Raw genomic sequence first — 27,012 nt, forward strand, 5'->3', positions numbered from 1 at the left:
ATTGAAGAAATAATGGCTAGAAATTTCCCTAATCTGGGGAAAGAAATGGGCATCTAGTTCCAAGAAGTCCACAGAGTTATAAATAAGATGAATTCAAGAGACCCACACCAAGAAACATAATTAAATTATGAAAAGTTAAAGAAGAGAATTTTTATTTTATTTTTTTTAAAGATTTTATTTATTAGAGCACAGGCAGAGGGAGAAGCAGGCCCCCCTGCTGAGCAAGGAGCCAAATGTGGGACTTGATTCCAGGACCTTGGGATCATGACCTGAGCCAAAGGCAGACGCTTAACCAGCTGAGCTATCCAGGGATCCCAAGAAGAGAATTTTTAAAGCAGGAAGAGAAAATTTACCTTGTTATGTATAAGGTAACCCCCATGGATTTTTAGTCAGTGGATTTTTTAGCAGAAACTTGGCAGGCAGGTAGGGAGTGGCGTGATATATTCAATGTGCTAAAAGAAAAAAAGCTGCCAACCAAAAATACACTACCCAGCAAAGTTGAAGTTAAGAGTTTTACACAACTGCAAAAGCTAAAGGAGTTCATCAACACTAGTCTAGTGTTGCAAGAAATGTTAAAGGGAACTTGTTCAAGCTGAAGCAAAAGGACACTAATGAGTAACAGGAAAACATGAAAGTATAATTTCATCGGTAAATGTAAATATGTAGTTAATTTCAGAATATTCTAACGATGTAATGGTGGTGGGTAAATCACTTATAGTATGAAGATTAAAAAGCGAAAGTATTAAAAAAATCTATACAAAAAATTTGTTAGTGGATAAACAAGATAAAAAGATGTAACTTGTGACATCAAAAACATTGTAACGGGAGAATAAATATATAGAGCTCTAGTCTGCATTTGAATTTAAGTTGTTATAGGTTAAAATAGACGTTATAAATATAAGATGTCTTAAATCTCATAGTAAGTGTGAAGTAAAATCCTGTAATAGGCAGTGCCTGGGTGGCTCAGTTGGTTAAGTGTCTGCCTTCAGCTCGGGTCATGACTTCAGGGTCCTAGGATCAAGCCCCACATTGGGGTCTCTGCTCAGCGCGGAGTCTACTTCTCCTTCTCACCCTCCCTCTGTGCTCTCTCTCTCTCAAATAAATAAAATCTTATTAAAAAAACTGTAATAGATAAAGGGAAAGGAATCAATACAGACTATTATAGGAAGTCATCAAATTAATATGGAAGAGACGAAGAAAGGGACAAATGTATTACAAAAAGGCAAAAAACAAGAAAATGGCAATAGTACTTATCTTTCAGCAATTACTTATAAATATAAAGGGATTAAATTCTCCAATCAAAGGACATAGAGTGGCTTGAATGATTAAAAGAATAAGACCCAACTATATCCTGCCTTAAGAAACTCATTCATTCCTTAAAGAAGCACATAGACTGAAAATGAAAGAACAGAAAACCATATTGTGTGAAAATTGGAACCCAAAGGGTTTGCTGTAGTTACCTCAGACAGAACAGACTTTGAGCCACAAACTCTAATAAAAACATGGGTATCAATTCATCAAGAGGATAGAACAATTGTAAACGCTTATGTACCTAACATTGGAGCACCTAAATATATGAAGCAGATTTAACAGGTATGAAAGAAGGCAGAAATACAATAATATTAGGGGACTACAGCACCCGACTTTCAACAATAGGTAGATCATCCAGATAAAATCATTAAGGAAACATTTGACTTAGAGACATTACATCAGATGGACTTAACAGACATTTATAGGACATTACATCTAAGAACAGCAAAGTACACATTCTTCTCAAGAGCACCTGGAACATTTTTCAGGCTAGATCAAAGTCTTAATAGCATAAGAAGATTGAAATCGTATCAGCCATCTTTTCTGACCACAATGGTTTGAAACTAGAAATCAATTATAGGAAGAAAACTGGAAATTCACAAATACATGGAGATTAAAAAACATGCTCCTGAACAACCAGTGGGTCAAAGAAATCACAAGAGAAATTTAAAAAATCTCAATTCCAAAGAAATGGAAATACAATATACCAGAACTAACTGGATGCAACAAAAGCAGTTTTAAGAGGGAAGTTCATAGAGATAAATGCCTACAGTAATGGGAGAAGATATTTGCAAATGACATATCAGATAAAGGGCTAGTATCCAAGATCCATAAAGAACTTCTCAAACTCAAAACCCCCAAAACAAATTATCCAGTCAGGAAATGGTCAGAAGACATGAACAGACATTTTTCCAAAGAAAACATACAAATGACCAACAGACACATGAGAAAATGCTCCACATCACTCAGCAGCAGGGAAATACAAATCAAAACCACAATGAAATACCACCTTACACCAGTCAGAATGGCTAAAATTAACAAGACAGGAAACAACAAATGTTGGCGAGGAGGTAGAGAAAGAGGAACCCTCTTACACTATTGGTGGGAATGCAAACTGGTGCAGTCACTCGGGAAAACAGTATGGAGGTTTCTCACAAAATTAAAAATAGAGCTACCCTATGACCCAGCAATTTCCCTACTGGGTATTTACCCCAAAGATAGAAATGTAGTGATCCAAAGGGGCACCTGCACCCCAGTGTTCATAGCAACAATGTCCACAATAGCCAAACTGTGGAAAGAGCCAAGATGTCCATTGACAGATGAATGGATAAAGAGAAGATGTGGTATACATGTACAATGGAATATTACTCAGCCATCAGAATGAATGAATACTTATCATTTACATCGACATGGATGGAAGTGGAGGGTATAATGCTGAGCAAAATAAGTCAATCAGAGAAAGATAATTATCATATGGTTTTACTCATATGTAGAATATAAGAAACAGCACAGAGGTAATAGAGGAAGGGGGGGAATGGGAAGTCATCAGAGAGGGAGACAAACCATGAGAGACTCTTAACTATAGGAAACAAACTGAGGGTTGCTGGGAGGGTTGCTGGAGGGAATGGGGTAATTGGGTGGTGGGTATTAAGGAGGGCACGTGATGTGATGAGCACTAAGTGTTATACACAACTGATGAATTATTGAACACTACATCTGAAACTAATGATGTGCTTTAAGTTGGCTAACTGAATTTAAATTAAAAAAAATTTTTAAATGCCTTTAGTAAGAGAAAAAAAAAGACCTGAAGTAAACAATGTAACTTTATACCTCAAAGAATCATAAAAAGAAAAACAAATTAAGCCCAAAGTTAGTAGAAGGAAGGAAATAATCAAAATCATGGTGGAAGTGTATGATATAGAGACTAAAATCACAATAGAAACTATCAATGCAACTAAGAGATGATTTTTGGAAAAGATTAAAAAATAGAGAAATCTTTATCTAGACATACCAAGAAATGAAAAAAGACTCAAATGAATAAAATTAGATATGCAAAGAGGAGGCATTACAACTGATACCACAGAAATACAAAGGGTCATGAGAAACTACTGTGAACAATTATACACTGACAAATTGGACAACCTAAGAGAAATAGATAAATCCCAGAAACATACAGCCTACCAAGACTGAAGCAGGAAGAAATAGAAAATCTGAACAGATCAATTACTTGTAAGGATATTGAATCAGTAATCAAAAACCTCCCAACAAAGAAAAGTTCAGAAACAAATGCCTTCACTGGCAAATTCTACCTAATCCTTCTCAAAGTCTTTTAAAAAATAAAAGAGGAGGGAATGTTTCCAAAGTCATTTTACGAAGCCAGCATTATGCTGATACTAACATCAGAGAAAGACACCATAAGAAAATTACAGACTGATATCTCTGTTCAACATCGACACAAAAATCCCCAACAAAGTTTTAGTAAACCAAATTGAAAAAAGGTTCATACACCATGATCAATTGGGATTGATTCCAAGGATGCAAGGATGGTTCAACATACACAAATCAATCAACATGATATATATACCACATTAACAAAATGAAGGAGAAAAATCATATGAGTATCTCAATAGATGCAGAAAATGCTTTTGACAAATGTCAACATCAATTCATAAGAAAAAATGCCAATGATTTGAGTATAGAAAGTACCTCAACATAAAAAGACGCATGTAATAAGCCTACAACTAACGTGATACTCCTAAGATGAGGAACAAGACAATGATGCCCACTCTTGTCACTTTTATTCAACAGATTACTAGAAGTCCTAGCCAAAGCAGTTAGGCAAGAAAAAGAAATAAAAGGCATTTAAATTGCGGAGGAAAAAATAAAACTGTCTCTATTTACAGATGACATGATATTATATGTAGAAAACCCTAAAGACTCCAGCAATAAACTGTTAGAACTAGTAAATGAATTCAGTGGTTTCAGGATACAAAATCAATACACAGAAATCAGTTGTATTTCTATACACTATCCAAGAGAGAAATCAAGAAAATAATCCCATTTATAATTGCATCAAAATATTAAAATACCTAGGAAGAGGGGCACCCACGTGGCTCAGTTGGTGAAGCATCTGACAAGCTCAGGTCATGATCTCAAGGTCCTGGGATTGAACCTTGGGTCACGCTCACTGCTCAGCAGGGAGTTGGCTTCTCCTTCCTCTTCTCCCTCTGCCCCTCCCCTCGCTCATATATATAGGAAGAAATTTCACTCAAGAGGTAAAAGTACTGTACACCCAAAAGTATAAGACACTGATGAAAGAAATGAAGGAAGTAAAAAATAAATGTGTTCATAGATTGGGAGAATTAATATTGTTAGTATGTTAATACTGCTGAAAGCAATCTACAGGTTTGGTGCCACCCCTATTAACATTCCAATTGCATTTTTCACAGGAATAGAACAATCTTAAAATTTGCATGGGTCCACAAAAGACTTTAAAGAGCCAAAACCATCTGGAAAAAGAAGAACAAAGCTGGAGGCATCACATTTCCTTATTTCAATCTATATCACAAAGCAGTAGCAATCAAAACAGTATGGTACTGGTATAAAAATAGACATATATTTCAATGGAACGTAATGGAAAGCCTAGAAATAAACCCATGCATATATAGTCAATTTCTTTGTGACAAAGGAGCCAAGAATATACAATGGGGAAAGGACAGTCTCTTCAATAAATGGTGTTGGGAAAACTGGACAGCCACATGAAAAGAATGAAACTAGACTATGATCTTATACAATACACAAAAATGGACTCAAAATGTATTAAAGATTTGAATTTAAGACCCAAAACCATAAAACTCTTAGATCACGACTTGGGGGTAAGTTCCTTGACATAGATCTTGGCAATGATTTTTTGGATTTGATGCCAAAAGCAAAAGAAATCAAAGCAAAAATAAACAAGTGGGACTACACCAAACTGAAAAGCTTCTACACCAAAAAAGAAAACCATTAACACAATGAAAAAGGCATTCTTCTGAAAGGGAGGAAATATTTGCAAATTATACATCTATTAAAAGATTGATATCCAAAATCCATAATGAACACCTACAACTCGGCAAAGAAAACAAACAATCCAATTTTAAAAGGGCAGAGTAACTGAATAGATACTTATCCAAAGAAGACATACAAATGGCCAATAGGTACATGAGAAAGGTGCTCTACATGACTAATCATCAGGGTAATGTAAGACAAAACTCAGAGATCTCAGTCATACCTGTTAGAATGGTTATCATCAAAAGACAAGAGATGTGGGAGCCTGGGTGTCTCAGTCTATTTAGCAACTGACTCTTGATTTCAGTTCAGGTCATGATCTCAGGGTCATGAGATCAAGCCCTGTCTTGGGCTCTGTGCTCACTGGGAGTCTGCTCTTCTCCCTCTGTCCCTCCCACTGCTTGTGTGCATGTGCACACACACTCTCTCTCTCTGTAAAATAAATAAATAAATCTTTAGGGGAAAAAAAAGAAAATAACAAGTACTGGTGGGGATGTGAAGATAAGAGAAACCATGTGCACTGTTGGTGGGAATGTAAATTGGTACAGCCACTATGGAAAATGGTATGACAATTTCTTAAGAAAAAAATTAAATATAGAACTATCTTACAATCCACCAGTTCACTGTTCAGTAGTAAATCCATAAGAAATGAAAACAGGATATCAAAGAGATATTTGCACTTCCATGTTTATCATAGCATTATTCAGTATAGTTAATATGTGGAAACAACCTAATCTCAGCCAGTGGATAAATGGGTAAGAAGATGTGATGTGCACGCGTGCGCACACACACGCACACACGAATATTATACAGTCATGAGAAAGCTGGGAGTCCTGCCATTTGTGACAACATAGGTGGACCTTCAGGGCATTATGCAAAGTGAAATAAGCCAGACAGAGAAAGATAAGTACTTGCATGGTATCACTTATTAAGTGGAATCTAAAAACAAAAAAGAAGTCAAACTCATAGAAACAGAGAGTAAAAAAGTGGTTGCCAGTGCCAGTTGTGTATATATGGAGAATGTGATAAAAGGGTACCAGGTATAAAACGAATAAGTTCTGAGGATTTAAAGTAAAAGATGAATAAGTTCTGAGGATTTAAAGTAAAATACAGTAATAGCTACTACCTTTGAGCTTTGATAAACTATAATAGTTTTCAGATTGAAGAACAAAAAAAAAAAAATCTGACAGTGTAAAAAGGAAAAGTAAAACACAGTGACTAATGTTGTTAACATTGTATTGTACAATTGAAATTTGCTAAGAGAGTAGAGCTTTAATATTCTCATACACACACAAAAGTTAAATATGTGTGGTAATGGATTTGTTAATTAACTAGATGGGAGGAATCCTTTCACAATGTATATCAAATCACCACAATATACACTTTAAATATCTTAGTAAATCTGTCAATTATACTTCAGTGGAACTTAAAAAAAAAAAAGTTAATTTGTATGTATACAAACAGAGCCTTATTGAACTGCCTGCGTGACTTTTTTTTTTTTTTTAAATAATGTGGTATGGGGGTGCCTGAGTGGCTCAGCCAGTTAAGCAGTTGCCTTTCCTGAGACCGAGCCCCAGGTCAGGCTCCCTGTTCATTGGGGAGTTGGCTTCTCCCTCTCTCTCTGCTGCTCCCCCTGCTTGTGCTCTCTCGCTTGCACTCTCTCTCTCTCAAATTAATAAATAAAATCTTTTAAAAAAAATAATGTGGTACAGGTTTTTACTAGAATTATGATTGTGGAATAGAAGTCATGATGTTTCCATTCCTAAAGTTTTGTTGCATATGATGAGAATTTCTTTGGGCAGATTGGAACAGAGATATTCTGTGAAGCACCAGTACAGCTCCTAATAACTAAAAGCAAGCTCAAATGCTGATTCTATCTTATGGCTCTAGATATTCCCACATTCAGAGAACTGTTCTGCATTTATGTTTACTCTATCTTTTTACTTTTCATCTTATAATTCCTACAGTTTACTTGTGAGATTCTACAGTTTACTTGGGGATGTGGCCTTAACCGTATACTGCTTTCAGATTGCATTTTTTCTTTTCTTCACAGTCATAGGATTGAAAAACCAACATTTGACAAATAACTGTCTAGATCATTGTACAAAGAATACAGTGTTTTGCTTTTTTTCTATATTTATTATGAGTTTCTTTTTAAGTAGTACTCTCTAAGAGGCAGTTGATATATCATTGAAGCTAAGCTTATGAACTCTGGAGCCAGACTGCCTGGGTGTGCATCCAGGTGTGCCACTTATCACATGTCTCACCTTGCATAGGTGTTTAATTTCTCAGTGCCTCAGTTTATCATGTGTAAAATGAGGATGACAATAGTACCTACTTTTATAGTGTTGTTTAGAGAAGGAGTATAAAAGTTACTTTCTGTAAACAGAAAGCTATGAAGCGGAGCTTATACATATATTAAGTAGAGATAGACATTTTTATAAAGTAGAGGTTCTTTGGCATATTTGTGATTATGAGAATTATATATATATTTATATGCTACACATTCAGAAATAATAGTGCCATTGAAAAACAAGTGTCTATTGAAAAACAAGTGTCTATAGAAAAACAAAGTAGGTAGTATGATAATATACATAATATGTATAAAAATAAGAACTTTCATTTCAGTGGAAAGAACATAAGGTGCAAGTAAAAATCATAACAAAATCAGTAACACCAATGACTATTTCTTGAAGGTTTAAATGCTGGGCACTATGGTAAGTCTTTTCTGGTTTCAACAACTTATTTCATCATCTGGCTAGTTATGTAATATTGGAGAATTTCCTTAACCTCCCTCTAAGCTCTGGTTTTTATCATCTATTTGGTAATTATTGATATTTGTTCTTTCTTAATAAAGGTATATTATTAGAATAAAATGATCTTATTCTATCTACAAAATGATCTCTTTTATCTGTCTTCAGTACATTATCTGTGTACTGAAACGATCAGTGAGCTGGTACATAATTGTGTGAGATAATATATTGATAAATTATGTAGCATGTGGTCATAATGGTGGTTAACAACTGATCCTGACTTTTCTTGAGAGCGCAGATGTGTTAGGAGCTGCTGACTTCTCTGACCCTAGGTAGCTTCCTGAATCAAAAATATTTGTATATATATGTTCATATGCATTTATAATATACATAAATGAATATACATATTATATATGATTTAATATATGTTAATATAAGCATTGTATTGTTAATATAAAATATACTTATATCATATAATACATAACAATGTAATTATGTAACAATATGTAATTATAATATATAATGTATATTATATATAATATATAAATATTATAATAATATAATTGATAGGTTAGTGTAGTAATATATAATAGTATTATATATATTATTCATTGATGGGGAAGGGTTTTTATGAAGTATGTCCATTGTTATCAATCATCTTCTTGCCATACATGGAAGTTTTTTTTATTTTTATAATGTTGGTATCCTTGCTGTGTGCTTGTGATTAAAACTCATTTGTCTCTGTGGTCCAAATAATAAGCCCATACCCAAATTTTCTTATTTAATGTTCTGCCTATCAGCAATTTGCAGGTTTTATTCTTGACTATAATTCTGACCACACTTTAATTTATATGTTTTGTCAGATTGTGAGGCTCCCCTATGGCATGGCTCATTGCCTTCTTTGCATTACTGGCATCTAGCACTTTGCTAGATAGAACAGGAAAGAAGTGATCCGTATATGTTTATGGGATAAATAAACTAGGAAAGAATAGAAAGGAAATCAAATTGATCTGAGAGTAGCTTGTATTTCTAAGAATCAAGAAACTGAGCTTCCAAGAAATCTTTAAAAAGATTACTGATCTAGGAGGATTGGGCCTCTAGGAAGACAATGTAATGCCAAATAAGTTAGAATTTGTATGTTTTATGTATTTGTCTCTGGTTGGAGAGTATAAAATATAAATGTTCCAACTATTTTGAAACGTTTCTTTTAACTAACTTAATACATTATAATTCATTAAACAGAGGCGGGCTAGCAGAAAGACTAAATGGCCTGCAGAATCGAGAGAGATCTGCCATTTCTTTGTGGAGACATCAATGTGTTTCTTACCAAAAGACACTTTCAGGTAAGGCCTGCACTGACATCTGAGGCTGTGGGTAAAGAATGTGCCAATTGAAAGTATTTTACATTAAGATATATAAATTTGATCATTAGTATTTTCATGATGTTTTCTTTTTCTCCAGGTGTCCTTTAGGTCTCAGAAATTGTTCTGAAAGATGAGTCCGTTCTTACAAGGTCTACTGATCCCTCCCCATAGAACTTCTCACAGTTCAATAGAAGACTTATTATTAATCTTACTTGGAGGGTTCTGTATTAGGCCTTTCTTTTGTTGTATCTTTTGCTGTATCTGAAAGCCAGTAGCTTTCAGACTTTTGTGACTGCGACCCCTAGTAAGAAATACATCTTATATCTTCTCCCGGTGCACACATGACTTACATGCACACACACACACACACACACACACACACATGCACACCCCTGAAACAAACATTTTATAAACAACACTAACCTTACTAGGTTTGATATATTCTTCATTCTCTTTTATTTTTACCATAATCCTAGTCTCACTAAATTGATGTAGGTTTCCCCTAATGAGTTGCAAGATGGAGTTTGAAAGTTGCTACTACAAGCAAGTGACTGGAAACTCTTGTTTCTTAACAAATTGTTAGATCTTAAAAATATTTCATATACCTAGAAAAGTTTCCTTTCCTGTGAGACTGTGTTCTTTTTCACGGTTTCTTCCTGAGTGGTCTCTCCATCAGGAGGTGGGTAAGAAGTGGGTGAACATGGTGTCTATTCCAAATCTATTAATAGTTTTCCCTCCAGGGGGATCCTTGGAATGGCTCACAGGTTACTCTGGCAAATGTTAGCATGCAAAATAGAACAAGAGTCTAGGTAGAATACTGAACTAGTATGTTGTCAACTCTTGCACATTTCTCTGGAAGACTTTTTAAGTCTGATCTCATTTATTATCTTTAAAATACTTCTCAGCTGGCACCTGGGTGTCTCAGTTGATGGAGCATCTGACTCTTGATCTCAGTGTTGTGAGTTTGAGCCCCAGGTTAGGTGTAGAGATTACTTAAAATTTTTAAATCTTAAAAATAAAATAGGGGTGCCTGGGTGGCTCAGTTGGTTAAGTGCCCAACTCTTGATTTTGTCTCAGGTCCTGATCTTATGGGTCATGAGATCAAGTCCCACATAGGACTCCATGCTCAGCAGGAGTCTGCTTGGATATTCTCTCCCTCTTCTCCACTCATTTATCTCTCTCTCAAATATATAAATCTTAATAAAATAAAATAAAATAAAATAAAATAAAATAAAATAAAATCCTTTCCAGCTATCTTTTAGCAACTGTCTTTTCTCTTTCACATTCTTGTATTAGAGTATTATAATACATATCAGGATGACCAAGAATACTTTTTTTGTTACACAGTGCTATGGATCAGCCTGTTGTTACATTTATTACTTTGTATCTTGTCATTTTTTTAAAACAAGGATTATATTAAATAATCATCTTTACAACTCATTTGATCAGTCAGAAAGCCAAGCATATATAAAGGTTGACAACTTTTATAACTCAGGGAAGTCAGTAATACTCTGGCTTAAGCACAAACAAGAATTTAATAGTGCTTGTTATTGAAAGCCACAGGGAGATTTCATGCTTCAGGCATATTGGTCTGAAAAGGTTGTCAGGTCTTTTCCATGTGGTAATTCACAGCTACAAGTCCAATAAAAAGAAGGCTTTCTTTTTCAGTATTTTACCAGAAATTCTGAAGTGATTTTCATTGATCTGCTGAGACGTGTATCCGTCCTTGAACTAATCAGTGTTGAAGTAGAATATAATAAATAGCACTATACTAGCCCTCTGATTAACTTGTGATCTTTTTTTATTAAGACTTATTTAATAAAAATTAGCAAGTACCATTTATGGTTTAATAATATATTATCTCATTTTAGTGATCTTTCATGTTCTCCTATTTGTAAATACTTATATATACATACTTAACCTCTCAAATATGAATGTCCTTGACTTGGAGAGATCACTTTCTCCTATAATCTGTTCACCTCCATCGCTAACTAGTTCTGTTTAGCTTTGTGTCATTTTCAATTTGGTTTGGGATTCTATGCATTTAAAATTTCTTTTGTTCTCCTTGAACCAGAAAAACAAGGCTTTGCCATCTATTTCTCTTTGTTCCTGTTCTGCTTTTGCCTCCCTTCCTTTGAAGTAATCATATAAGAGAATAGTAAGCTTGGATTTCTTTTTGAGTGGATATAAATATTTACGTTATTAAATTTCAGTGCGGCAACTTTTATTTCTTAGTGATATAGACTAGCTTTATATTGAGAGGTTGGGATGGGGTCATAAGCCACAAAATGGTAAAAACAAGATGGGAAGAATGGAGGACAAGAGGATGGCAAACAGAGTAACTGGGATACTTAGCTTTTCCTTGGACTCTGGCCACTGTACACTTAAAAGGCCGAACATTAGAAGTGCCATCTATATGTTACATTAGTGTTCATGCCACACCCTTTTTTCCTTTCCCTAACAAAAAGGTAGAATGTTAATTCTTGAGGGTTCTTAGAGATCTTATAGTGTCAGCTTCTTTTGGGGGGATGGAGAGAGTATGTGGCCTAGAAGAGGGAAATGACTTGCTCTGATTATTCAGATTAATGGAAGGAACAGGGCTAGAACCCCAGCCACCTGACTGCCAGTGTCATGCTCTTTCAGTGGAACCACATTCTGCCTCATAAAAATAATTTTTTCACTCCTCTACCAATTTGCTCTTGATATTACATTAAGGAATAAACAAACACCCCAGATTGGACTTAATGTGTCCAGTATGGTATCTGTCCTGAATTTTGTTGACTTTATATAGCCTTGCAATATTGTAAATATCCTCAAGGTGAGAGGAAGACTTGGACAGACTTTAATTTGGACCATAAATTCCTAAGAAATAATTGGAGAAAAATAGCTTCTTCTTTTCTCCTTCAACACCGTCCTTGTCATTGTTGTATCACATTTGAAGGTTTACTGTATGGCAGGTATAATGCTGAGGGCTTACTACATATTAAATCATTTAATATGCAAAATAATGCTCTAAGATTCAATTTGCTTTCCATATTTTCCAGATGAAAAAGCTGTAGGTCAGGGCACCTGGGTGGCTCAGTTGGTTAAGCACCTGCCTTCCGCTCAGGTCATGATCCCAGGGTCCTGGGATGGAGCCCCACATTGGACTTCCTACTCAGAGGGGAGGCTGCTTCTCCTTCTCCCTCTGCTGCTCCCCCTGCTCGTCCTCCCTCTCTTTCTCTCTCTCTCTCCCTCTCTCTCAAATAAATAAATAAATTTAAAAAAGAAAAAAGCTGTAGATGGAATGAATATATGGTATACATGAGTAAGCCCAGGTTTGAGGTTATCTCTAGTCTATGTTCTTATTCACCAATTTATGTGGGCCTTCATTAGATGATCTGTTTGGGCTGGGGAAAGGATTTAAGAAGGCAAGTGATTAAGGAACCAGCAAAATTAGAAATACTGATAAATGTGATTTTGTTTGGGGAAAAAGTAGTCTTTCAGTGTGAAGGTCCATATCACGTTCTTGAGACAGCACTGTTTTAAGGAGTCTAGGACATAAATTTGAAGGTTATAAATCATGAATCTTGTGTGGGATACCCTAAAATCTTACGATTTTGATAGGGAGGTGGCAGATTGTCTTCTTAATTATTCATGTTAATATATACTAGAAGTCATTCTACATTGTTGTCCAGGTTTCTCATTACAGTAAATTGACCAAATTGTCAAGCACAGAGGAGAGAGTTACCTTCTGGAAGCTGGAATAGAAAAATATCAAGTCAAACAAGTGTGACTATGTGCCTGAAATGAAGGGGAGAAATATGACCTTTTATTTGGCTCAGAAGCACCAAATAGTTTATTTGGAATGTCCCTTATAATTTGGGGGCTAGAGGGTATATCAATTATACCATGAATAAAAGACAAAGGCAAAATGAAACAAAAACACAGAGTCAAAAATGAATCCATTACTTTGGTATATGAATGTGCCCATCTCCAATGGTTTTACTTTCTTTTGTTTTTTAAGTAGGTTCCATGCACAACCTGAGGCTCAAACTGATAACCCTGAGATCAAGAGTCATGTGCTCTACCGACTGAGATTTGGATTTTATTTTTCCTTTCTTTTAGATGAATTTCTTATTTTTCAGGTCTATTAGATCCTCTTCTTGGTGTCTTGTAATACGTTGTGCCATTTTTCTCATTCCTTTTGATATAACTTACTATAAACATGTATTAGGAAGAAAATTTCACTATTTTGTTTACTTTATGGCCTGGCAGAAGTTTTTTCTTTCAGTTTACATTTCTTATTTCTACATATTTATAGTAACTGAGTAAATAAAAGAAAAATGTATTAACATTAATAGTTCCTTCCAACCTTAATCCCAAGAATGAAAATTTAGTAAATAGCTGAGATTTAATGATGGATTTATTAAAATATCTATATTATTAATCTAAACTCTCTGAGCCTCTTAATTTCCCTATCATAAGTGAGTGTAATAGTAGTACCTCAACTGTTGAGCTTGTGCTAACAATAAATCTGATACTTCATGGGAACACATACAGCTGCAGGACAGAGTCAGCACTCAGTAGATGGGGAAAAGAAAGAGACACTGCATTATTCTGCAAAATCAGCTTCTCCTCCTCTTCCTTAGGGTTTGGATGTACCTTTGGGTTTACAAGATACTGCAGTCAGAGTTCCATTTTATTTCTCACACATGGAAGTGGATTGTTCATCCTAGGTTAATTTTGACTGAACAGGTGAATACATCGGGCTTGGCTTTCCTTCTTCTAATGGGTTTACTGAGAAATCTAGGAATTAGTAGTACTTTTATGAACCACATCTTGGCTTTTGGTTAGATATTAAGTATAGCATATCTCACCCAGTCTATCTTTATCTCTTTCAGACATGAGAAGTAATGGTTTACAAAATTAATGTGTCAATTGTAATTATTTACTTGAGGCCTTTCTTCTTATATTTGTTCCCATTTGAAGAGTATTATCTAATTAATCCGTAATGCGGAGGGGTGTGCACTTCCTTATTGATTTGAAATGTTTGAGTGAATGTCTCCAACACATCTTTCTGCCTTTTTTGAAATCATTTTATTTTAAGATAGCTATAGATTGACATGTAACTCATGCAGTTGTAAGAAACAATACAGAATGATTTTCTGTGCCCTTCGCCTGCTTTCCTCCAACAATGACATCTTTCCTAACCATATTATGATAGCACAACCAGGATATGAATCCAGGATACAATTCACTGACCTTATTCAGATTTTACCAGTTTTATATGTACTTGTAAGTTTGTGTGTGTGTTTTATATAATTTTATCATGTATAGACTAAGGTGCCCATCACCACAGTCTGGATACAGAATAGTCCATCGCCACAAGAATTCCTCATGCTACCTTTTTACAGCCACAGCCACCTCTTTCCTACCCTCCTCTCTAACACCTCCCAACTGCTAATCTGCTCACCATTTCCGTAGTTTCTCTCCGTAGTTACATCTCAAAAATGTTATATAAATGGAATAATATGGTGTGTAACCTTTCGGGATTGGCTTTTTTTCACTCAGTATAATTCCCTCAAGATTTATCCAAGTTTGGGGCACCTGGGTGGCTCAGTTGGTTAAGCGACTGCCTTTGGCTCAGGTCATGATCCTGGAGTCCCGGGATCGAGTCCCGCATCGGGCTCCCTGCTCAGCAGGGAGTCTGCTTCTCCCTCTGACCCTCTTCCCTCTCGTGCTCTCTATCGCTCATTCTCTCTCTCTCAAATGAATAAAAATCTTTGAAAAAAAAAAAGATTTATCCAAGTTTGTATGTATATCAATAGTCAACTTCCTCTTATTGGTGAGTAGTAGTCCATGATATGAATGTACCATTTTGTTTAACTGTGCACATGCTGAGGGACATTTTGATCATTTCCATATTTGGGCTATTACAAATAAAGGCGCTGTGAACATTAGTGTACAACTTTTTCAGTGAACATAGGTTTTTCTTTTTCTGATATAAATGATCAGGGGAGAAATTACCAGGTGTTATAGTAAGTGCATGTCTAGTTTTTTGTTTTTTAAAGATTTTATTTATTTATTTGACAGAGAGAGACACAGCGAGAGAAGGAACACAAGCCGGGGGGTGGGAGAGGGAGAAGCAGGCTTCCCGGTGAGCAGAGAGCCCAATGCGGGGCTCGATCCCAGGACCCTGGGATCATGACCTGAGCTGAAGGCAGGTGCTTAATGACTGAGCCACCCAGGTGCCCCTGCATGTCTAGTTTTATAAGATGTTGCATGTTAATATCAAATATTTCACTGAATATTTCTAACATAACATAAAAATTTCTTTAACACCTTTGCTTTGTGGATTTTAATTTTTCTTTACTTCCCTCATGTATAGCTTACTTTTCTGGGATATTTTATAACTCCCACTTATACCATTTAATAATCAGTTTTGTTTTCCCTGTTTCTACCTTTGAGTACATTTCAATATAAAAGACATATCTCAGGGTTCTTCAGACTTGAATAAATTTTAAATGTGTGCCTATTTCCTTGGCTGTTTTTCTTTTTCTTTTTTTTTTTTTTTGTGGTCATTAAGGAGGGACTGAGGTTGCCCGTTTGAAGACAGAGAGAAGTGTGTGTGCTGCACATAAATGCTAATGTAGATGGGTGTGTGATTTGACAGGCAGAGAAGAGGGGGCCAGAGGCCTGACCACCCAGGGCCTGGAGGCCATGATTGAATTTTCTTAAAATTTATTAAGTGTAATTAAGATATGTTATATTAGTTTCACGTGTACAACCTAATGATTTGGTAATTCTATACATTACTTAGTGCTCACCATAAGTGTAGTTGCCATCTGTCACCATACAAAATTATTACATTATTTTGTTAACTATACTAACTATATTCCCTGTGCTGTACTTTTCATTTCCATGACTTACTTATTTTATAAATGGACTTCATACTCCCCTTTGTCTATTTTGCCCATCCCCACCCCTCACCCACCTTCCAAAGTGATGCCTTAGAAATGCATTTTGAAATGTGGCTGTGGAATAGGGAATGGATGATTATAGAGCAGAAGAAAAAAATTTCCTAGGTTTCTCTTCAGGAACCATTCTATTTTTCTTCTTCCTTTTTGAGAGGAAGCAGTTTTCCAACACTGCTTTGTGATGGCCAGTTTTTATTATGTGATATCCAAAGCATTTCAAGTGTTTGTTAACCCATTTAATCCTAACAATAACCCTTCCAGTTAGGTCTTCAGATACTATTTAAAGATGAAGAGAATGTGGACAGGCACAGCCCCGTGTGTCTGGCCAGCAGGTAGAAGAGCCAGATTTGCATCAGACTGTCAGTGGCTTATGATCATAGCCCATCTTGTTCTAGCTAGGTTGTTGGGAGGCAGATCCAGGCAGGCACTGAGAATATATGCCTGTGGCATGACTGAGTTCTGGAGATGTGAGTATAGCAAAGTCTATGCCCCGATCCCTTGTTCAACCTGTGTTTAGTAAGAGTGTGACAAATACATTCACAATGTTTGATATCTACGTTTTTTAAACCAGAAATAGTTAAGGATATTCTTGGATGGACAAAACCTGTGAACTCCTTGTATTGCTTAGGAAGAGAGTAGGGTGAAAAAAAGGTAAGTGGAAAAAAAAAGGGTGTTCTTCAGATAAATTATTTTTCACTATGAGATTTTTGTTCTGAAAACTTCACTCTAAATTTGAGAAAGATTGTGGGGTAGGGTTGGAGAAAACAAGTAAAATCAGTGAAGTGCAGTAGCATTTACTGGTGTCCAAAGCAGAATTCTCTCTGAATTTTCTTTTTCCTCAACTTGTGGTTATCAAATATGTTGAGAGTGGTCACTAAACATGTGTGTGTGAGTTCTCACTTTGGAACACCCTTTGATATGCTTGAGAAGGTAAAAATGATGTAGGTTTTCTGTGTATGTGTTTCAAACATAATAAATATGTTGTCTTGAGCTTAGATTAGTATTATAAGAGCAAAGAATGAATTTAGTTATTCATATTGGTATTATTATTTAATAGCTTTTATATTAGCATTTTTATTATTATTATTATTTTTGCCACTGGGTTACGGTCAGCTGAAATTTTGTGAAGTGTAGGCCACAAAATATTATAACTTCTGTAGTGCCTTTCTCCCACACTGCTCAACAGCATCTTGATACTGCTACCAGGGAAACCTTGCTTTCCACTTACACCACTAGCCAGCCCCTCAGGAACCTCTCCTCAGTTAGTTGGTAGAATGCCCATGCTGGTTCATCTGGACAAGGTACTGAGTCTCCTTAAAATTCACAGAGTTATTCAACTGCCATACTCTATTAGATAACTGTGCACTATTAGTGTATCTAATACACTAATAGTGTATCACTATTAGTGAAATCTGTTCAGATTTCAGGAGTTCTTATTTTTTCTTTTCTCTTATTATTTTAATTTCCTAGTCTCTTTGCATTGAGAATAATTATTTCCTTAATTTTCCCACCATGATTTTTACAAAATTATATTCACTTCCTTATTGTTTTTCCAATGTCACCTTTTATTACACATGTCCCCTTCAAAGGTTTTGTTATTTTTTTATGGGGTTTTTGTTTTTATTTGTTGTTCTTTTCTCCTCCAGAGAACAGTCTCTGAATTTAGGGGAAAAATTGCCATTTGTTATTTCTTCTTGGATTTCTGGATACCAGACTTGAAAGTTTTTCAGAGATGATGCAAATAGGTGAGACTGGAGTTCAGATTGATGCAGATAATATAAGTGATGGCTCCCACTGAATGCTCCTTCCTGCCAAGCACTGAGTAGAGCAGTGCCTATATACTTCTTCATGTCACCAATCATCTCCAGAACCCTTCAGAGCTGCACTATGCCTTCCAGATTATAAAAGTACCCAGAATGTTCTATTGTTAGTCCATAGAATCAGAAATTGTTTGTTAAAGGAAGAAAGCTGATTTGGGGATGGGAGACAGGGCCACTACTCTTTTATTTATTTGTTTTTCACTGCCTATTGTTAAACAACGTGGGGTGGGGTTTTTTGTTTTGGTGAGCTTTGTTGGATGTTTAAGGTTGCTTCAATTAGCTAATTGAAAACATTGATTCTCCTTTAAGTTGTATTTTAGAAGGTAAACAACTAAGTAATATTTAGTGTCTTTTTCTATAAAATTGTCATGTACATCATTTATGCAGAGGAAAATTTTTTGTGCCTGTATTTCTTTGTTTTTTTTTTTTAAGATTTTATTTATTTATTTGACAGAGAAAGCATAAACAGGGGGAGTGGAAGGCCGAGGAAGAAGGAGAAGCAGGCTTTCCGTGGAATAGGGAGCCCCATGCAGGGTTTGATCTCAGGACCCTGGGATCATGACCTGAGCTGAAGGCAGATGCTTAACCGACAACTGAGCCACCCAGGTGCCCCTGTGCTTATATTTCTGTTTTGGTTTTAGTTATATGAAATCCATGTTCTTTTCCCATACTCCTGCTTTACTGGTGCTTAGAATCTCGTGGTGGAAATTGATGTTTGCAGGAAAGGGTCACAGATAAGGAGCTAGACAGGTAATTATTTATTAATTCAACAAGTGCTTATTGAGGAACTACTGTGTACCAGACACTGCACCATGAATAAGCAAGATCTGGTCATTGCACATATAGAACTTCTATTTCAGTGGGTAGATGATAAGCAAAGAAAGAATATAGGTGCAGGTTGGCATAGTAAAGGATTTGTGAGGGAGTGAGAGTGTACACTACACACTAGACAGGCCGTGGAAGACAGCTTCAGATTTATAATGGGTACCTACAGCCTCTATGTTCTAGGACAGATTATCAAAGGAAGATGGCTAACTACTTATGAAACATTAGAGGTTTTGTTCTTTAGTAATTTTTGCCAGAAAAATTATATTTTATTTAACTGAAATTTTGAAGAGCCCAGTTTTTTCCTGTTTCTATTTTTTCCCCAGTTTCATTGAGAAAAGCAATGTATAAGTTTAAGGTATACAGCATAAATATTTGCCATGCAAGTATCATAAAATTACAGTAAGTTCAGTTAACATCTATCATCTTACATAGATATAAAAAAAATAAAGGAGGGGCTCCTGGGTGGCTGAGTCATTAAGCGTCTGCCTTAGGCTCAGGTCATGATCCCAGGGTCCTGGGATCGAGACCCACATCAGGCTCCCTGCTCGGCTGGGAAGCCTGCTTCTCCTTCTCCCACTCCCCCTGCCTGTGTTCCCTCTCTCACTGTGTCTCTCTCTGTCAAATAAAGAAATAAAATCTTTAAAAAAATAAATTAAAAAAAACAATATTTTTTTCTTATGATGAGAACTATTAGGATTTACTGTTTTAGCATTAGGTGTAGTCACTTTTGTAGGTTACATCCCTAGTACTTATATATCTTACAACTGGAAGTTTATACCTTTTGATAATCTTCATCCAATTCCCCTCACACACACACAAACACACACATGCATATGCATGTGTGCACACGTGTGTGCTCACTCCCACCTCTGGTAACCACAAATCTAATCTCGCTGTGAATTTGGGTATTTTTTGTTTTTTGTTTTGTTTTTATTTTTAGATTCCACATATTAGTGAGATCATACAATATTTTTCTTTCTTTGGCTTATTTCACTTAGCATAATGCCCTCAGGGTCCATCCATGTTGTCACAAATGGCAGGATATTTCCTTTTTATAGCTGAATAGTATTCCATTAATATTCCATTATTTTATATATATATATTCTATTGCGTGTGTATGTATGCATGTTTGTGTGTGTGTATATATGTATATATGTATATATATACATATATACACACACACACATATACACATACACATACCACATTTTTTTCATCCATTCATCTATTGATGGACTCTTAGGTAGTTTCCATATCTCCGCTATTGTAAAAAGTTCTGCTGTGAACATGGGAGTGCAGATATCTTTTCAAGTTAGTGTTTTCACTTTCTTTAAATAAATAACCCAGAAGTAGAATTGCTGGATCATATGGTATTTCTATTTTTAATTTTTTAAAAAGATTTTATTTATTTATTGGAGAGAGAGAGAATGAGTAGGGGCAGAGGCAGAGGGAAAGGGAGAAGCAGACTCCCTGTTGAGCAGGGAGCCTGAAGCGGGGCTCGATCCCAGGACCCTGAGATCACGACCTGAGCCAAAGACAGACGCTTAACCAACTGAGCCACCCAGGTGCCCCTGTATTTTTAATTTTTTTTGAGGCCCTTCCATACTGTTTTCCACAGTGGTTATATCAATTTACATCCCCACCAACAGTGTACAAAGGTTTCCTTTTCTCCACATCCTTGCCAGCATTTGTTACTGTTTTTCTTTTTAATGCTAGCCATTCAAACAGGTGTGAGGTGATATCTCACTGTGGTTTTGATTTTCATTTCCCTAGTAATTAGTGATGTTGTACATCTTTTCATGTACCTGTTGGCCTGAATAGCCCATATTTTTTTTTTAAAGATTTTGTTTATTTATTTGACAGAGACACAGCAAGAGAGGGAACTCAAGCAGGGGGAGTGGGAGAGAGAAGCAGGCTCCGTGAGAAGGCCCCCTGAATAGCCCATATTTTAAGTGTTTTTCCTTTTGTGCAAAATCATTATAATTGGAAGATTTCTTAAGGTTATTATTGAAGCCCAATAAGAGGCAATTTACTTAGTATATATTATATTCAGGCAATGAAATATAAAAGTACAATTTAAACCTTTGGAAAATTCAGGATGCAACAGAATTTTTATTTAAATGCCTTTTTACCATGTGAATATTTCCTTTTCTTCAATTATATTTTGTGTTAAAACATAACACAAAAAAGACCAGAAAATATAGACATGCAGTTTAACATGTACATATAAAGTAAGTACCACTGTATAACCACCATTACTCTTACTACTCTTATTTCTTTTATTCATTTATTCAAGCTTTTATTAAGCAACATATATGCTGCCACCACTGACATAGCTATCTGACCCTGTTATAACATTATAATTATTTTTCTTGCTTTCTTATTTAAAATAATAAAGCTTTATTCTTTAGAAGGAAACAAAACGGTATTTTGCACTTGAAGATGTTTTAGTAATGTCTGTAAAATTTTACTTATTGAAGTGCTTTTTGGAAAATCAGACAAAAGAAACAAGACCAGAAGAAATAAAGTGTATTACTCCTTACGAATTGTAGAGAGAGTGACTACAGTGAATTACTCCTTGAAGAATATTTTATTTATACAATTTTAAGAGAAATAGAAGGAATCTATATACTATTCCTTGTGCTGATGATCAATATAATAAATACTCAGGATAGTGCTCTGGAGCAACTCTAACTAATGCTTTTAGGCTTTCTTCACATTGTATAACAGTCTGGAAGTATTAGTAAATATTATAAAATAAATTGTAGAAAACCATTAAACAAAGGTTATCATTGGAAAAGTTGTTGAGGAGTGCCTGGGTGGCTCAGTCAGTTAAGTGTCTGCATTCGGCTCAGGTTATGATCTCAGGGCCCTGGGGTCAAGCCCCGTGTCAAGCTCCCTGCCTACTTCTCCCTCTCCCTCTGCTGCTGCCCCTGCTTGTGATCTCTCTCTCTCTCACTCAAATAAATAAGTAAATATAATCTAAAAAAATAAAAATAAAGCAAAAGGTGTTGGGACAGAATTTCTTTTATAAAAGAAGAAATTTATCAAAATCAAATATATTGCTTTTATAATTAAAGAAGAAGGGAGAAAATGTGAGGTAGCAAATAACACCCTGGATTTTACTTATGAACTACTAAAATGTGTACCATTGTATCAGGAGGTGAATAGCTCAAGAATGAGCCTGGTTTTTCCAGTGAGGCAGGTTTTCGAAACTCAGAGTATAAGGTGTTGTTTGTCCTTGAGCATGATCAGCTGTGAACAAGCTCAGAGGCTTGGTTTTATAATCTCTGACACTACAAGTTCCCATTAGGCACTCCTCCTGGGGCTCTCCTTGTTACCTGCACAAACCTTAACACAGGCATTTCCGTGCTCCTGATGCAAAGGAAGGCTGAGAATTGAACATTGGCCCTGAGGGCACCCACTGCCCCCAGAGTCCCTCTGGCCAAGGCCAGGAGTAGTGGCTGCAGGACCTGAGAAGTAGGGTCCCTTTGGCCCTGTTGGGAACAGGCAGCCAGAAATATGACCCCTGCCTCTTTCTCATTGCTTTCAAGGGACCCCTCTGAGGCTGGGGAGCCCCTGAAAATGGGGTCATTTTTCAGACTCACCGCTTGAGTGGTCAAGAGAGGAAGAAGGAATGTTAGGGCCAGCATTTTCTATACAGAAACAGTGGTGTGAGCAGGAAGAAGAGTCAAGAATCCTGTGTAGATATGTGTGTGTCTAAAAGACTTATCTTTGCTGTAATATTTTCTCATAATTAAAGAATAATTTGGGGTAGAAAATGTTAGGCTGCTTATTTCTGCCAAAGCAAGTTGATTGGCAAATTAAGAGCCCTTTATTTAGAAGAAAAATAATTGTTAGTAAATACATATGATTTCATCTAAGTCTCCTGTAGCAGTGTTTTTAAAATTAGGAAAGAGAGCTGTGGTGACCTGTTCATTTAATTTGTCCAATTTGGAGCAATACTTTATGCCTTTTAAATATTTTGTTTCTGTAGGGACATAGGGGATTTGGGGCATAATAAGACAAATTTATAAAACAATGTATGCTTGTTTAGATTTACAGAATGAGAATAACATGGATTGAAGAAGGGTTGTTGGTTTTATAGTCCAGAGTCTTTAAAAAGTCATTTAAATTTTTTTCTTAAACTCCCTGATCTACCTTAATTTACCACCCTAGTTTCAATTGAAGGGACACTGCTATGACCTACTCAGTGTGGGTCAACTACAGTTTGGCTGGAGAGGGTTTGCTGTAGTTCCTTTTCTTAACTTCCCCTTTCCTTTGGGGTCAAGGGAGCTGTCTCTGGATTATCTCCAGCTTCCTCTAGCCAATAAAACCAGAAAGCCAATTACATGTCTAAGCTTTATTTTTTCTCTTTTCTACCCACATTTTACTGTAGCCATGGTATTTAATATGGTTCTTTGCTATCATCTGCAAGAAGAATTCACGTGAATACTCTAGGCTGAGGTAGTCAAGTCAGGAAACAAACTGTGATATTAGTTTGTCCACTGTTAGAGCTGTGATTTTATGTCCTAAATAACTACAGTTTCCAATGATCATTTTAAGTGTAAGTTAACAGAGGAGTAAAGAGTTTATATTTGACTTTCATAACTTTATTAAAAATATATGATGGGATCTGAGAAAAGAGGAAGGAATGCTTAATACCAAACAGCTCTCTGGCTAGTATACCTGTCACAGTTTAGCTGCTTCTGCCACATCCATTTTTACCTTCTTTTTTTTTTTTTTTAAGATTTCATTTATTTTTTTGAGAGAGGGAACATAAACAGGGGGAGAGGGAGAGGGAGCAGACTCCCTGCTGAGCAGGGAGCCCGACATGGGGCACAATCCCAGGACCCTGGGATCATGACCTGAGCCGAAGGCAGACGCTTAATGACTGAGCCACCCAGGTGCCCCTTTACCTTCATTTCTTAAAAATAAGTTATTTCTTATGAATTTTTCTATGTAAAAAAATCTATAAAATGTGGTTTGGTGACACAGCAGAATTCAATGATGCTTTCGGTTTCCCTGTAGATTTACTTAATTTATGCTGTCTCCATTTCTTTTTATATGAAAAGAAAAATAGTAGTTTACAGTTTTAAGATTGTTTTCTCATAGGCCTGAGGTTTAAAAGAATCTTTATTTCTGTTGTAAATGATCCAAAAATAAGACTGCACAGTTAGCCCATTCTGAAAGAATTATGTAGTAGGTAAAACATGTTTCCTGTTGCATTCCATATGTGGTTCAATAAATAAAAATTCATTTGCAGTGTTCGGTTGGGACCTTGTCAACGATGAACATTATCTACATCTTCAAAACCCTGATTTCAACCATTAGGAAAGTATTGAAAAGTATTGAAAGTATTCTTGAACCAATTGTCTTTTTTACCCTCTAGCCTAGTTCAGTATCACACTGGCATTTGTCCATGCTGTGAAATCTTATGTTTGTTGTCTTAACCTTTCCACCAATCTAGTTTTCCAGATTTCTTCAGCTCATTTTTATTTTCAAAGGGTTCTAGGGTTTGCACTTGGGACCTGTTGCCTGGAGTAGATGGCCTGAGAGGACAAGTCCAGACTTGTCTGTGCCTATCTTTCAGCAGAGATTGCCGAGGAAGAGTGCCAGGTAGCACTGTTCAGTCGCCAGTGTGAATCGCACTAAAAGAAGGTGATCTAAGAATGGGCTCCAGCTCATCACACAGTCCCACCTATCTTTCTGAACAGATGCAGTTGTAAATTTTCCTCTTAATAAATGGGAACCTTTTCAGCCTGCACACAGAAAAAACAAGTTCTTGGATTAGTAAAATGCCTTGTAAAGTTGTAAAAAAATTAGAAGCTGTGTTCTTATATTGTGATAGTGATTTAAATGCATGTCCAGGAGGCCTGCTTTCACACCCCTTTTCATCCCAGTGTGATGCTTCATTTCCATTAATTGCTATCTTTCTGCAGCATTCACACAGCTGGTCACCCTTGCTTTAAGGGCAGTGCTCCTTCCTGGTTTGCCTCTTCTCATGTTCATTTTCCTTCTTGGTTCTTTGCTGGCGCCTCTTTTGTGTGCAGCTTCAGCAGATGTTCCTCAGACTTCCGTCCTAGCTCTCTTCCTGTCCTATATGCCCTTGATGGGTAATCGAGGATCTCTATGCTGCCTCCCCAAGGACTGCCAGGAGGCTTGGTAATTGTGTGTCCTGCTGCCTTTCTTGGGCCAGCCCCAGCCCCACCAACACCTAAGAATTCTGCAGGTTCCACAGACCCAGTATGCCCCAGCACTTGCCTTCCCTGGTCTGTTGATTGAGCTGTTTTCAGTTGGACTTTCTTGTACATTTTTTTCAATCCATCTCACCCCTAGATTCTGGTGATTCAGCCTCAGAACTGTCTCTTAAGTCAGATCTCTTCATTTATCCCATCTGCTACTAGTTAAGGCTCAGATTCCCTCATGCCTGGATGATTGTGTCAGTTTCCATCTGGTCTCCTTGCCACTGACCTTTCCTCATTTTCAGCCTATCAGGGTCATCATCCTAAAAGGCAAATCTGATAATTTCACACTTCTGCTTTAAAATTTCTTTTGACCGTTTGTTGTTGGAATAAGTGTTCACCACCTTTAATTTGTCTTGTGTGGCATTCTTGGTCACATGCCCAGCCTACCTGTTGTAGTCTCATTTCCCATTGCCCCCTTTCTGCTACCCCACACATGTGCACAACACTAAATACTTCCTTCGTGGGTCAGCTATGTCTGTCATGATACGTTTGGCTACTGGGCCTAATATACTTTTCTCTCTTTATCTGTAATTTTACTGCCAGTATCTTGTTATACTGTAATTATACAAAGTATAAGTAAATAATAACTGAGAGCAGAGTGCTGCAAAAATATATAGGGCTTACCTAGCAATTCCAGTGTCTGGTAGCTCAAGAAGTGTTTATGAAATACATAAATAGATGTCAGTGGTGAATTTAAAAACACTACATGACATCTGAGTGCAAACATGGTCCTAGTAGGGAGATACTGGTTTTGGTCCCAACTCTGCCAGAGCCAAAAACCTATGTGGGTCATGTGATCTGTGCCTCACTTTCTTTACTGATAAGAGTTGAAATTGTTAAGCCTTGGGTTCTTTCTACTTTTAAAATCTGTCTTGCTGTTTTACCTTGCCTTGTGTGGTGTTTCCATGTAAAAACACTCTGAGCATTTTTCACTAAGGAGTCCCTGTACGTGTTTTACATCCCTCACACTTTTTCCATGATTGGAACTCTCTGGTCTCTCCCTGCATGCCTTTTGAGAGAGGCACTTTCATGACATCATCTCATTTTAATCCTTAAGCTAATTTCCCTTTTCCTTTCCTCCCCTCTCCCTTGTTAGTGTTTGTTATAATGTTGTTGAAAAGAGCACCCAAGACTAAAATACTTTTGTTTAGCAGTTGTGAATTTGCTGTACTCATTAGGACATGCACTGCTCTGGTTAATTGTAGATTTTGCCCATTTTGACCTAATATAAAGTGATTTAACTAATGAATTAGAAGTTCATTAGAATATGCTTTATTAAAAAATAAAGAACAGCAGTTGGAAATTTATCTCATTCAGTGTTCAGAGATAAAAGGGTTAACCATTCATTTCATTATTTTCTGTGTTAATGGTTGTTACAGAGGGGTAGAGGGTTGAGGGTTGATATGGACTAAGTATCAAGAATAACATGGAAGTAGTGGCACCCTGGATTCTGTTAGTGCATCAGTAAGTGTATTTTCAGCTCTTTTTGCTACACAGATTTATAGTGTTTCCACATGTAGAGGGTGTGCTGTTCTGTACAGATGTACATGCAGTTCTGGCCTTCTTCAGTATTGTTTAGAGGACGGTGGGTGTGAGCCTCTAAACTCTAGGGCATTTTTCTAATCATCCACAATTAGTTGCTATTTAATGATTCCTGAAATTTTTCTTAACAGATTTATTCT

General features: G+C 36.4%; 1 protein-coding gene across 9 annotated transcripts in view; it reads left to right on the forward strand.

Annotated features, from left to right (window-relative positions):
* Nucleotides 1-27,012, forward strand: part of SPIDR (scaffold protein involved in DNA repair) — a 584,775-nt gene that overhangs the window by 249,239 nt on the left and 308,524 nt on the right. For all 9 annotated transcript variants that reach the window (XM_025870570.2, XM_025870572.2, XM_025870571.2 and 6 more), the window contains one exon: nt 9,354-9,454. In XM_025870570.2, coding sequence (XP_025726355.2) covers nt 9,354-9,454 — 101 coding nt within the window. The remainder of the gene's footprint in view (nt 1-9,353; nt 9,455-27,012) is intronic.

This window comes from Callorhinus ursinus, unplaced genomic scaffold (genome assembly GCF_003265705.2).
Source record: "Callorhinus ursinus isolate GAN/ISIS: 27379988/994484 unplaced genomic scaffold, GSC_fseal_2.0 scaffold5, whole genome shotgun sequence".
NCBI classification, from domain to species: domain Eukaryota; kingdom Metazoa; phylum Chordata; class Mammalia; order Carnivora; family Otariidae; genus Callorhinus; species Callorhinus ursinus.